At 37.3% G+C, this 13,903-nt stretch overlaps 1 protein-coding gene across 1 annotated transcript in view; it reads left to right on the top strand.

Moving 5' to 3' along the window:
• The window catches only part of PALMD (palmdelphin), a 58,195-nt gene extending 49,407 nt beyond the window's left edge, over nucleotides 1-8,788 (top strand). Inside the window, exons 4-8 of the mRNA XM_006045619.4 lie at nucleotides 840-954; nucleotides 1,093-1,126; nucleotides 1,245-1,358; nucleotides 3,122-4,216; nucleotides 8,435-8,788. Coding sequence (XP_006045681.4) covers nucleotides 840-954; nucleotides 1,093-1,126; nucleotides 1,245-1,358; nucleotides 3,122-4,216; nucleotides 8,435-8,478 — 1,402 coding nt within the window. The 3' untranslated portion in view covers nucleotides 8,479-8,788. The remainder of the gene's footprint in view (nucleotides 1-839; nucleotides 955-1,092; nucleotides 1,127-1,244; nucleotides 1,359-3,121; nucleotides 4,217-8,434) is intronic.
• The last annotated feature ends 5,115 nt before the right edge of the window (nucleotides 8,789-13,903 follow it).

Here is a 13,903-nt window from a genome sequence, read left to right as displayed (position 1 = left end):
TCATGATGCCACACCCTGGAATTAACTTGAATCTGACACGCAGCTCTCAACTAGTCAAGATACCAGCTCAGGATGTGACAATCCAATTTCAAATGTCTGTTTCTGTTCCTATGAGTTCCCTTACACTTTGTTAGACCATGTGATAATTTTTTTTCTAATCTAGGAAATGTAGCCTCTATAAACAACAGCAACTGAGGCCTCTGTACTAGATTTTGTCCATTTCTCTCCTCTTCACTCATTGTAATAGAACACTACTCACTATAATATAGCAACTTCTAGAAAACTAAAATTAAAATGAAGTGTCATTGTCAGTGTTGGGATATGCAGGGGTTTTAAGAGTTAAATAGTTATGATTTTTAAATCAAATATAATAATTATAATGTTATAAAGTATTGCTTGGCTAGAAAATAAAATTACAATATTTCTCCAAGTAATTTCTATGAAAACTTGGGTAAGAAAAATTGGCAATCTACAGTATTAATGACAGATGGACCATTTCTTTTGGTCGAACTTTAAACTTAGGCCTCTTTGTAAGAGAAATCTCTCAATTTCATTTGGAAGTAACATTAGTAGTTGTAATGAAGAAAATGGGACCAAGGGTCAAATATTTTACCTGAGAATCCCCCTTGTCAAAAACAAACAACTTGAAAAGTAAGTCAAAGTCAGGTACTGGGTATCTTCTATGTACTTATTGTAATGTTTGGTGTGATGCTAAGTTCTTATATGGTATCTGGATACTTACATGCAGTATTCCAAGTAAAGTTGGTATATGGGAACTGTATCGTTGAGGGCTCTGTATTTGTATTGTTTTAAACAATATAACATATATCTTTGTTCAGACTTGAGAAAGAGATCCAAGATCTTGAAAAGGCTGAACTGCAAATCTCAACCAATGAAGAAGCAATTTTAAAGAAACTGAAATCAGTTGAGAGGACAACAGAAGACATAATAAGGGTGAGCATTAGCCAATTTGAAAATTATGACTCCCTCCCAAAATGATTCCACAAATAGTATATAATTCTTCAAAGTATATTCACATTTAGAATTTATTTTTAAACTGTATTAATCATGGAGAATTCTTTTCTCTTATAGTCTGTGAAGGTGGAAAAGGAAGAAACATCAGGAGGTATGTCTTGAGCAGTCTATGTTATGTCAAGCTAAGATATTTTTTGATTAGCCTGCTGAAATTTTTCTCTATTGTCAGTATATTCTAAATGTATTTTGAATTAATATGAATTTTACAGAGTCAGTTGAAGACATCTATGCTAATATCCCCGACCTTCCAAAATCCTACATACCTTCCAGGTTAAGGAAGGAAAGAAATGAAGGAATAGAAGATGACGAACAAAATAGAAAAGGTATATGAAAACTTTGTCTTCAATGGTAGGTTCTCAAATTCATATTTTACAATATCATATATTAGCAACTTGCTGTAACATCCTATCCTTCCAGGTTAAGTAATGGTCCATTTTACAAAGTTCCATGAGGTAAGTCACTTGTATAAGTAGCAACAATGGGGTTACAGTATTTCTTTCATGCATTTTATTCCTCAGCAAACTAGGTAAGGACAGGGAAGATAAAGACCTAAAGGAGACAAGAGGCTCTTGAAACAAAGCTCCCTTGCTCAAAAATATCTCTCCCAACATATTCTGTGTAGCAGACATTAGAATAAGATTAAATGAATGAACAAAAGTATTCTCCCTGAGGTCAGGCATTTGCCCCTATGTGAGAATGGTTGCATGAAACTAATGTCAATGGCCCAGGGAAAATTAAGGCTTGTATAGGGGCAGAGAGGGAACCTTTGAATTTTAGAGTGAAAGAAAAGTGACACTTTACCTTCAGGGAGCAATCATTCATTCATTCAACAAATACTCAATGCCAAGCTCAAGGCCAAGCTCAGTTTTCACACTAGGAACACAGTAGTGAATAAAACAGCAAAAATCTCTGCCCTCATTCTAAGGGAGAATAAAAGCTGACATTCTAAGGGAGACAATAGATTAAAAATTAGGTAAATAAATGAAATATATTAGGAAGCAAAAATGCTAAAGAGAAGACTAATGCAGAGAAGGTGGAAAGGGCACATGTGGGTGAGTGTATTACAGTTTTAGTTGGGTAGCCAGGGAAGGCCAAGAACCACTGGGCTGTGGGGGAGAGATGAAACGCAAGATGTCTCCAAAGAGGAAGACGGGGGACACAAAAACAGTCAGTGCCACATTGTAATGCTGCCCAGGATCCCGTTAGCCTTACTCTGCCAGTCATGATCCTGGCCATTAGGATCTTCCCTGAAGGAGGAAACAGCAACCCACTCTAGCAATCTTGCCTGGATAATCCCATGGAAAAGGAGCCTGGTGGGCTACAGTCCATGGAGTCACTGAAAGTCAGCACGACTGAGCGGCTGAGCATGCATGCATGCATCAAGATCTTGCCAGGGCCATGAAACAGATTTCAGCTTCCCCCAAATCAACCATTTCCCCCCACTTCAGTTGTTTTAATACAGCTGATACTGCTCTATTTTTAGCTCTTCTTCTTAAAAGTGGGAGTGAAAATGAAAAGAAACATAAGGCAAAATGAGAAGCATGTGATTCTAGCCTTCTTCCTCCCTCTTCAATACCAGTTCAATATTTAACCACCTCTTAGCTATGAAAACTTTAGAACACACCTCTCTAATTTCAACACGTAGAGCAAGGATGTAACATAATAAAATATACCTTGCTCAGCCTTTACCAACAGTAATGCACAGAGTAACATATTCTTCCTTATTAAAAAGAAAACTCTGATTCTTCCTACTGAGCAATATAAAAGAATGTAAATCTGTTGTGTCAGATTTTCTCATTAGAAAGGGAACATCTTTTGGTTTCCTAGTGAAAATCCTTACCATTTGGAACAATCAGCTTCCCTTCTTCAGTCTTTCCCATTTTTTAGTAATTTCATACATCCTTGCACAAAATCCCATGTCATTAAAGTTTTAGTCTTTATATATTTAATGAATAAATCAGAAATTTTAAAAAGATTTCTCATAAAATAATGTCAACAGGTATACTGGACATAAACACTATGAAAGCAAGTTACTTTACAACAGGAAAAATTGACTAAATCGGAGATCAAATTTGTCTCTCAACAGCTTTGTATGCCATGGAAATCAAAGTTGAAAAAGACTTGAAGACCGGAGAAAGTACAGTCCTGTCTTCAATACCTCTCCCATCAGATGACTTTAAAGGTACAGGGATAAAAGTTTATGATGACGGGCAAAAGTCAGTCTATGCAGTAAGCTCTAATCACAGTGCAGCATACAATGGCACCGATGGCCTGGCACCAGTTGAAGTGGAGGAACTTTTAAGACAGGCTTCAGAGAGAAATTCTAAATCCCCAACAGAGTACCACGAACCTGTATATGCCAATCCATTTTGCAGACCTACAACTCCACAGAGAGAGAAGGCAACTCCTGGACCAAACTTTCAAGAAAGGATAAAAATTAAAGCTAATGGACTGGGTAATGATGTGAATGGATCCATACACAACATGGACAACGGACTCGCAGAGGAGAGAAGTAACAATGTCAATCACATCAGCCCAGTTCGGCCGATACCTCATCCCCGATCAATGATTCAACAAGCAGAGGAGATGCCCCACATCCAACAAAAGAGGCTGATGACTCCTTGGGAAGAACCAAATGTAATGCAGGACAAATATACTCCCTCTCCAAATACAGGACTGAGTCCCAGCAGAGCACTAGTTGAGAAGTCAGAACGCCAGAGTTCTTCACCCCCTTGCCAGGAGGATGAGATAGACATTAGATATAATATTGTTCATTCCCTGCCTTCTGACCTGGATGAGAAAGAGCCTGTGACAATGATATTCATGGGGTATCAGCATGCAGAAGACAATGAGGAAGAAAAGAAGCTTCTGACTGGGTATGATGGGATCATCCATGCTGAGCTGGTTGTGATTGATGACGAGGAGGAGGGTGAAGGGGAAGCTGAGAAACCAGCCTACCACCCCATAGCTCCCCACAGGCAGGTTTTCCAGCCTGCCAAGCCAACACCGCTCCCGAGAAAGAGAGCAGAAGTCAATCCCCATGAAAACACAAACCATAAATCTCCCCATAAAAACTCCATATCCCTGAAGGAACAAGAAGAAAGCTTAGGGAGCCCCATCCACCATTCTCCACTGGACGTTCAGATAGCAGGCGATGGGACTGAGGATCCATCCTTAACAGGTAACAAACATGACAAGGCTTGTCACTGCTGTTTAGTCATGTGAAAATCTTCTCTTTGGGTTGTTACCAAGCCTTTTTGCTCTCAGCTTTTTCTGACGCTTCATAGACTAACTGATGCTAAGATTTTTTTTATTAATGTTGATATGAGTTATTATCATCATAAGTGAAGTGATTAAGTCACTTCAAAAGAGAAAGTGAAACAAAAATTTGTTGCCTTATTTAGGTATGGCATTGATTGACCTTAGTAACTTGAAATTCGTCTTCTGCCATGGTATGGTACTATGTATGAATGTGTTTGAATCACTACCACATTGTCATCAATATTAGATCTTTTCCCAGAAGAAATGAAGCCAGCCCTTTTTTTGTGCCTCTTTGTGGTTTAGATTTCCTACTTAAGTTAACAAATTGCCTTAATTTTGCAAGAAAAAAACACAAAACAAATTTTATTTTTAGTGTGATATTTTATTACTTTGCTATATCTTGTTTCTCTACACTTTTAAAATTTTATTAACTTTATGTCCTTCATTTTTCTACATTTTACAAAAGGTATCAGTTTATTCTACATTATAATATTTATGTCACATAATCTTCCCTAACTTAGACATTTTATTTTTTTATTTTCTAAATATTTGCATTCCATACATTCTCATTCCCTGTAAAGTTTTATAGCTATCTAGCTTTTTTAGTATTGAATAGAAAATAACACTTTTTCTACAAAAGTGATAGCTCATCAATTTTATATTCTTTATTTTCACTTGAATATTGTATTCTACTTATTTATGAACAATAAATAAAAATATGATCAAACTAATTATAACAGCTGTACTTACCATGCCTAAAGACATAAATCAAATTATCCAGACATAAGTCCTGGATCTGTGAAAGGGATAGTAATTTTAAATGTTCTAATGAGAGAATTCTCGTTAAAAAGCAGTAACTATTAAGTCCCAGCTTATCCAGCAATCAAAGAACCTGATAATCTTGTAGAACTGTGGTAGGAACTAATTGGTAGGACAATTCAGGAAGGATTTTTTCTCTGTAACCCAGCAACCTAGTTTTAGGTTGCCAATGATACAATAAAATGGACCTCTTCCCTTTTTATTAAGTAGTTAAATTAGGCATACCAATTGTAAATTTGATTATCTGAAGAATTTCTAACCTATTAGTAACTGTACACTTACATTATCTACCTAAATCAGAGTTTAATGATGTGTTCCCACAAAAGAAACTTACTAAAACTAAAAGTTCCTCTCTTTTGAGAATGAGCTTTGTTTATTGATCACTTTTTGCATCTTAAATCCATTTTTTAAAGAACAACACAGAAAACTTAGAAAAGAGGAACATACCCTTTATGGTCAAGAGCAGTGACATTACCCACTATAAAACCTCCTATTTTTTAACTTGGATGTTAGCCAACTCCTCCAGAACACCCTTATTCCTTCTCCCCTACTCGTATCAACACATTTACCACAGAGAAAAATATAGGAAGTGACTAATGTTTCCAGACAACACTAATCATGCCACTGAGGTAAAATAATGAAAACAGGAAGACTTTTCCAGACAAAGTAACAATACAAAGTTATGTTCTATCAATCAAAGCATCTTATAAACAGAATCCTTCAAATTCCTTGCTTTCTATCATAATATTGTTTTACATTCTTGTTTTCCAATTCAGCATGTGGATTACAGAACTGATATTTTTAAATGGGTGTTAAAAATAAGTATATCATATTGCCCTCAGGGCCATCCATATACATAGAATTTGTAGCCACCCATGCATTTTAATTTCACAAGCACCAAGTAGGTTAAGCTTCTCTCTATCCCCCTTCCCCCAAAATGCATATTGATACTTGGAAATCCACCATTTAATTCAATTCCTTTATTTATGGTATAGATACCCTACTAAATAGAAACATTCCTAGTAGGCACAGTACTAGTCAAGAACTATAAGTCTCTTTTCATTTGTGCAAATGTTGTTATCAAAGTCTTATCTAAGAGCAATTTTTAACTTGGAAAAGAGCATGAAGAAGAAAGAAAGATGGAGAAAAGTGGAACCTGGGGATCCTAAAGACCAGATTTAGTTAAAACTTTGAACAGGATGAGATATGACAAGAAAATTTAGGCAAAGTTACATCCATTTGCTAAAGTAAGTATAACAGGGTCATGTTTAAAATATCTGGTTCAATGCCAGATACATCCGCCAATGAGTGGCCATGTAATGTTTTACTGGGACTCTATTACTATGCCCACCAACTGAACAACTGGCTCCCTTTGGTAATCCTCACCTACCTACTTTTGTACTTCTAGCTCTGTTCTGCACTCTTATAGATGTCAGTGGTATTTCAGAATAAATAGGTAGGGAACCTCAGCTCCAGGGGATTCACAAGCTGTTGGTGCCAGAATTGCCAACCTGTGGCAACCATTAGAAGCCAAGGGATACTGAAAGTAAGGAAGCAAGCTCTCTTCTGTCAAGTTAAAAACAATCAAAACTGTGTCTGGATTGCCATAGGGAGAGGAAATAGAGTTCAGAGAAGAATAGAAAGGAAAAGTAAAAAGAGAGGTGATAACTCAGGTTTTTTTAGCTACTATACCCAAGGGGCTTTCTCATTGCCTGTCCCCACACAGCTACTTGGAACTCACACCATCTACTTACCATAAGCCTAAAGAAAGAAATAGCAGAGTCTAACAATCTAGAATTCTTTTTTTTTTTTTTTTTTTACCTTAAGAAATGGGACAGTGAGCTACTGGATTGCCTCACTGCTGAGGATGCAGACATCCAGGATGCCCTTTAACAATTCACTGAAGGTCTACAGCAACTGGGTAGGCCTGCTTTACTGAATCAAGTTGAGTTGTAGGGAAGAGACTTTGCCCTTGCCTTAAAAGAGACCTTCAAAAAGCCCCTTAAAATGGACTTTGCCCCTGCTCTTATTTTGGTACGGGAAAGGTAATGGTCCAAAGACTCAGAGTAAAAACTATAAAGACTTGTCTTCTGCCTTCAGTTTGTTTCTTTTTTTTTTTTTTTTTTTTTTTCAGTTTTCTTCTTGATGTGGAGGTACACTCCCATCATTAGGTTTCACCATCTAACATCTCCCAGCAATTGGGACCATCTTCCTGGCTACAGAGCAAAGGAAAATTATCTCAGCTGGTCCTAAATTCAAGGAAATATTCTTGATCCTGCTACTGAAAATAATCATTTCCCTTAAAGTTTCCAGGCAAATAAAGCTCTTTGGCTTCATTTAAATGACATTTCATATAAGTATAGTGACAACAAAACTGACCATGGTCTTGTTATAGTGTTGGATCCCAAACTTTGCCGTATTTGTGAAAAAGAGCTTCTTAGAAGTAGGGTCACTTCATTTTTCAATACAGAACTAATATATAACTGTGAAATGAGAGAATATGATTTCCTTTTTCTTTTTTTTATTAAACAAAATTTTTCAAACAGCTAAATAGCTGGAGCTTGGGCAATATTACATGTAAATGTAATGATTGGTGCCTTGAAAGCATCTCTCAACTTTTGGAACATGACTGAGGCAGCTATAATGAGGTCTTAACTGTTAAGAGCATGATACCAGTGTTATGAATTTTAAATCTACACTTTAAAAATGGTTCCTATATCTAATACATCATTAAGAGTGAAATATTCTCAAAAAGATAAATTTGCCATTTGAAAGTACTTATATCTTGACAAAGACATTTCATAATGACTCCAACTCCTAATTACTAGTTCACATTGTTTCATTATTTAAAAAATGTGTTCTTGCCATTCTCTACCTAAGGATGAAGCCCGTTTCGACAACTAGATTTGATGAGTTAAAAAATAACCCAACCATCATGAATTAGGGCTTATATCAATGCCTTTTTCTCTTTAGTAGTACATAGCTCAGAAATATGCACAAAACACAGTTGTTGACCCATAGCTATTTATCTATGGCTAATACTGTTAATGTGCACTAGTCCTGTATTTACTCAACTTATGCTGTGTTTGCTTTATTAATATTTGTAGAAATAGGCTCCTTCTAGTTCTGAACCTGCTTCTTCCCTAAGTTAACCATAGCTTATTATTTCTACTATCTTTTTATGCTACTAAAACAATGCTCACATTGTTGGATAAAATCATCTGAGGTATGTTTCAAACTTTCCTGCAATCTATGAAATGGTCATTTAGAGTGAAAATTAAAGCTTTTTATAACTCTCTATTTTTTCTTTATTTTACAGCATTAAGGATGAGAATGGCAAAGCTGGGAAAAAAGGTTATCTGAGAGGTGTACCATCTACATAAACATCCATTGAAGAAGAAACTAAGAAACATTTGCAGATTTCTCTTCTGGATATTTTGTTTCTTTTTCCTAAGATACAAAAAATTATAATTATAGCCATATTATGCCATGTGGATAAGCAGTAGTCCTTATTTGAAAAAATTCCAAAAAATGCTGGGGAGAACAAATGCTTAACTTTTCCAGTTACTTGATATGATTCAGTGGAGGGGAAACCAACATATTTTTATTGTATTGATACCAAAGCATTTCTAATAAGAGCTTGTTAAATTTACAAATAAAGTTATTTAAAATAGCCCAACTATATTTTATTAACTGACATTGTAATTTTGCTAACACAAAGACTGAGAGATTATAGGAAGTCACTGTGCCTTATCACAGAAATATTCATCTTCAACTCTGATGAGTAAACGTGCCATCCCAAGTCAACAAGGACTCAGGCAACTACATCCCCTGTCAAGGAACAATTCAATTGAGACTTAAAGCTCTTTGCATACATTTCAAAGGTGCATGCAATAATTATCCTCTTATTTGGGGACTGGATTTAGATTATTAGTGTACATGACTTTAAAGTTGATAACCAATATGTTCGTTTTTCTTGAAATATCTTCTTTCATTCATTTCGATGTGAATTCCAGGGTACGGTGACTGATTATGGCCCAAGGCTGTTGGATGGAGGAGTTCTCAAATTCTCAACACAAATCTGGTCTAATGTTCGACCAGTTCTTATAAATAAGTCAGAATCCTAATGCTAAAACTTACTAATAAGGTGTACCACACTTAATTCCTAAGTATTTTTTGCCAAGATGTTAAATCATGATTTGAAGGATACTCCCATAACAGTTCTCTCCTACTCTACCTTCTTATTCTGTCTTCTATCCAACAAGCCTCCAAAATCCACTCAAACACATCTTTCCTTGGATCCCCAGCGCAAATTACCTAGGCCCTGCCAAGTCTTTCAGTGAATAGTCTGTTTTTCTCTCTCAGGGAAAACACTGAATTTCCCTGGTAAGTCCATGATGAAATTATCTTAGCTACTGATGTGGAGGTAATGAGCAGTAAAAGAAGCAGATCCTGATGAGGACAAGAATTTACCTGGGGAGCATCAACCTCAGATGATTTGTTTGCAAAGGGCAGTTTTTCTCTAAGAGGAAAGAGCTCCTCAGCTGGCCTGAAATGTTCTGGGAAACCTGAAGGGTCAAATTTCAGAAGCACTTGCACAGAAACACCCCTATCCCAGGTCCAAGGGTACCATTCCTTCCCTTCATGCCTTTGGCTTTAGCATAAATGACGTGTCAAATCTGCACATTCTTTTGTAGCTCTGTCATCCTTGTGAATAAATCACTGGGTTTTGCTTTTGTACACAAAATTTGTTAGAACATTGCTTAGCACCAAAGAAGCAGTCAACAAACAAACGAATGAGTAAACAGTTCAGAAGGGGGAAGATGTAATCTTCAAGGGGAGGCTTTGTAACACCAGTTGGTCTCGGGCACCATAAGCCAGAATCTGACTGGCAGATCATCTAGCCACTTACCATGAGTCATGGACCAGGGCTTGTATGTAGAAGTGGCCCAGCATAGCCAGAAGGTATGGGAGGCAGGAGCTGGCCTTTTGCCTGGGGATGAAGCTGGAGTTGCTGTGAAACCGGCTGTCAGGTGGGCAGGATGGGGCTTGAGTGCAAAGCTGGAGCTGGTCAGTCAGAGCTGCTAAGGTGAGACTGGGCCATCCACACACCCATCCACTGGTCCCTGTACTCAGCGAAAACTGGAAAATGGAAGTGAGGTGCCTTTTTGCCCTTGAAGCATCCCTCCAGTACTCTCTATTGACAAAGTGTAGCATTGGCCTGCCCTGGTGGCTCAGACGACAAAGAATCTGCCTGCAATGCAGGAGACTCAAGTTCAATCCCTGCGTTGTGAAGATCCCCTGGGGAAAGGAACAGCAACCCACTCCAGTGCTCTTGCCTAGAGAATCCCTTGGACAGAAGAGCCTGGAGGGCTACAGTCCATAGAGTAGCAACGCATCAGACACGACTGAGCGACTAACACTTTCACACCTTCCACAGTTGCTTCAGCTGGCAAAGGAGAAATGCTTACATAACAAAACAGGACAAAGAAGGTGGATATGGAGATGAGGCATTAAATGATGAAGATAAAGATGAGGCATTAAACTGGCACCATCCAGCCATTTTTTTACTCAGCTTCCATATTATCCTTCTACATATATTCAACCATTCAAGCAACTAAAAAGACAACTGTTTTCATCTAATAAGAGGCAGTTATCCTTTATACAAAGAACTCACCTTCTCCCTGAGATGAGGAGACACATGCTCCAGAGTTGTGTTATCTAGTCAACTATATTCAACATTATTTCAAAAAACAAATTCAGAGGATAATATAAAGTTCCCATATACTCCTCACCCAGTTTCCCCTATTATTAACATCCTACATTCATATGGTACATTTGTTATAATTAATGAATCAAAAATGATACATTATTATTAATTAAGGTCTCATAGTTTATTCCGGAGGAGGCAATGGCAACCCATTCCAGTACTCTTGCCTGGAAAATCCCATGGGCGGAGGAGCCTGATAGGCTTCAGTCCATGGGGTCGCTAAGAGTCGGACACGACTGAGCGACTTTCACTTTTCCCTTTCATGCATTGGAGAAGGAAATGGCAACCCACTCCAGTGTTCTTGCCTGGAGAATCCCAGAGATGGGGGAGCCTTGTGGGCTGCCGTCTATGGGGTCGCACAGAGTCGGACACTACTGAAGTGACTTAGCAGCAGCAGCAGCATAGTTTATTCAGATTTCCATAGTTTTTACCTAATGTACTTTCTCAATTCCAGGATTGTATGTGGAAAACCACATTACTTTTACTTGTCATGTCTCCTTAGGCTCCACTTGGCTATGACTGTTTTTCAGACTTTTCTTGTTTTTGATAAGTTTGACAATTTTGAAAATTACCATCCATGTATTGTGTAAGATGTCTCTCTACTGCAAATTGTCTGATGTTACTTTCCTGAGTAGACTGAGGTCGTAAGTTTGTGAAAGGAAGACTAAATAGGTAAAGTGCTGTTTTTATCAGATCGTGTCAATGATACGTATTTTCAACATGATTTATCACTGTTAATGTTGACCTTGATAAACTGGCTGATATAATTTAGTCAGATTACTTCACTGTAAAATCATTCTTTTTTGCTGTCTGCATTGGCAGGAAGTCACTATGCACAGCCCACACTTAATAGGAAGTTAGGCTCACTTTCCTTGAGGACAGAGTATCTGTATCAATTATTTAAAATTCTTCTGTACAGATTTGTCTATTCTCCTTCATTTGTTGATTTATTCAATCATTAATTTAAATCAGTATGGGCTTATGGATGTTTACACTACTCTTGAGTTACTTTTTGAGTTCTCAATATATTAATGCTATAATCAATTAAGAAGAGTCTATATCAAAAAAAAAAAGTAGAGTCTATCTCTGATGATACTCTTTGGCTGGAAACAGACATTTTTCCTTCTCAAGCTTATTATTTCATACTATGCTTTTTTCCATTTATTTACTTTCAACCTATCCTTCCCTTTATATTTTAATAAATCATATCATGGGTTTTACTTTTTTATCCATCTGAACTTCTCTGCTTTTAATTGGAGTTTTTAGCCTATTAACATTTAATGTAATTATTAATGTGGTTGAATTTTGTCCTACAATATTATTATTTGTTCTCTCTTTATTCCCACTGTGTTTTTTTGTTTTGTTTTGTTTTTGCTTTTTTGCTCCTGTATTTTTCTTTTCTAGCCTTTAAATTAAATTATCTTATGGAGAAGGAAATGGCACCCCACTCCAGTACTCTTGCCTGGAAAAGCCCATGGACGGAGGAGCCTGGTGGGCTGCAGTCCATGGGGTCATGAAGAGTCGGACACGACTGAGCGACTTCACTTTCACTTTTCACTCTCATGCATTGGAGAAGGAAATGGCAACCCACTCCAGTGTTCTTGCCTGGAGAATCCCAGGGACGGAGGAGCCTGGTAGGCTGCCGTCTATGGGGTCGCACAGAGTCAGACAAGACTGAAGTGACTTAGCAGCAGCAAATAATTTTAAGATTTTATATCATTTTTTCCGCTGGCTTCTTATATATGTCTTATTTTTTATTTCTGTAAGAATTACAATATACATCTTGAACTTTTCACTTAGAACTAACATTGTATAACTTCATATAAAATGCAGACACCTTTCTACTGTATGAGTCCATTATCTCTTGCCATCCTTTATGCTAACTTGTTATATGCATTATATCTGCATACATTATAAACCCCACAAAACAATGTAGACTCTGTTTTTTGCTTTAATCAGACATATTTATTATAAAGAACTTAGGTCACAAAAGTCCAAGAGGGATTTTTTATTTACTAATTGTTTATCATGTTGAGTTTTCTTCATGTCTTTCCCAGGGTCCAGCTGTCATTTCTCTTCAGTCTGAAGAACCTTTTGCATTTTGTAGTGCATACATGCTAACAAATTCTCTTAAATGTCCTCTCATTTCTGTTTCATTCTTGAAGGATATTTCTTCTGCAACTAGAATTCTTATTTACTTTTTTTCTCTTTTGGATGTGATTCCACTCTGTCTGGGCTCCATAAGATCCCTGTACTGTGCTTGTGCTCAGTTGCTCAGTTGTGTCCAGCTCTTTGTGACCCCACAGACTGTAGCCCACCAGGCACTTCTGTCCATGGATTCTCCAGGCAAGAATACTGGAGTGGGTTGCCAGGCTCTCCTCCAGGGGATCTTCCCAACCCAGGGATTGAGCCCCGGTCTCCTGCACTGCAGGAAGATTCTTTACCGTCTGAGCACCAGGGAAGTCAAATGTTAACCAAATCATTGTTCCCCTGTCTGGAATGCTTAATTTTTCTCTTTCTGCTTTTAAGACTTGCTTTGTAATTTTTGCTTTCAAGAGTTTGATGATGATTTGTATAAGCATGACTGTTGACATTCTCCTGCTTGAGTTGTTTTCCTGCATCAAGAATCAGTAAAGTTAGGCCTTTAGTAAATTGGGGGATTTTCCAGTCATTATTAACTTAGTTCCTCCTCTCCTGAGATAATACTGAAGATGCTATCATTAACAGGCCTTGCGATTCTGGTCATTTCTCTTTCCGAAATTTTTCCTTATTCTTTTAGATAGCTGTTTTTTGAAGTTTATCCTAGTTTTCTGAAGGAAAGTCTATTTTGCAGGATCTTAGCCATTACTGGCAGTAGAAATCACATATTTAGAATGTATGGGTTCAGGAAATTCTTATTCCCAGAACTTGATTACTATGTCTTAGCATCTGACTGGGAATCAAAAAATTTCTTTAGGTCCTTGCAAGAAATCAAGTTCAGTTCAGTTCAGTTACTCAGTCATGTCCAACTCTTTGTGA

Source organism: Bubalus bubalis, chromosome 6, assembly GCF_019923935.1.
Source record: "Bubalus bubalis isolate 160015118507 breed Murrah chromosome 6, NDDB_SH_1, whole genome shotgun sequence".
Classification (NCBI taxonomy): domain Eukaryota; kingdom Metazoa; phylum Chordata; class Mammalia; order Artiodactyla; family Bovidae; genus Bubalus; species Bubalus bubalis.
Note: the sequence above shows the minus strand (reverse complement) of the source record. Positions and strands in the feature narration are given on the sequence as shown.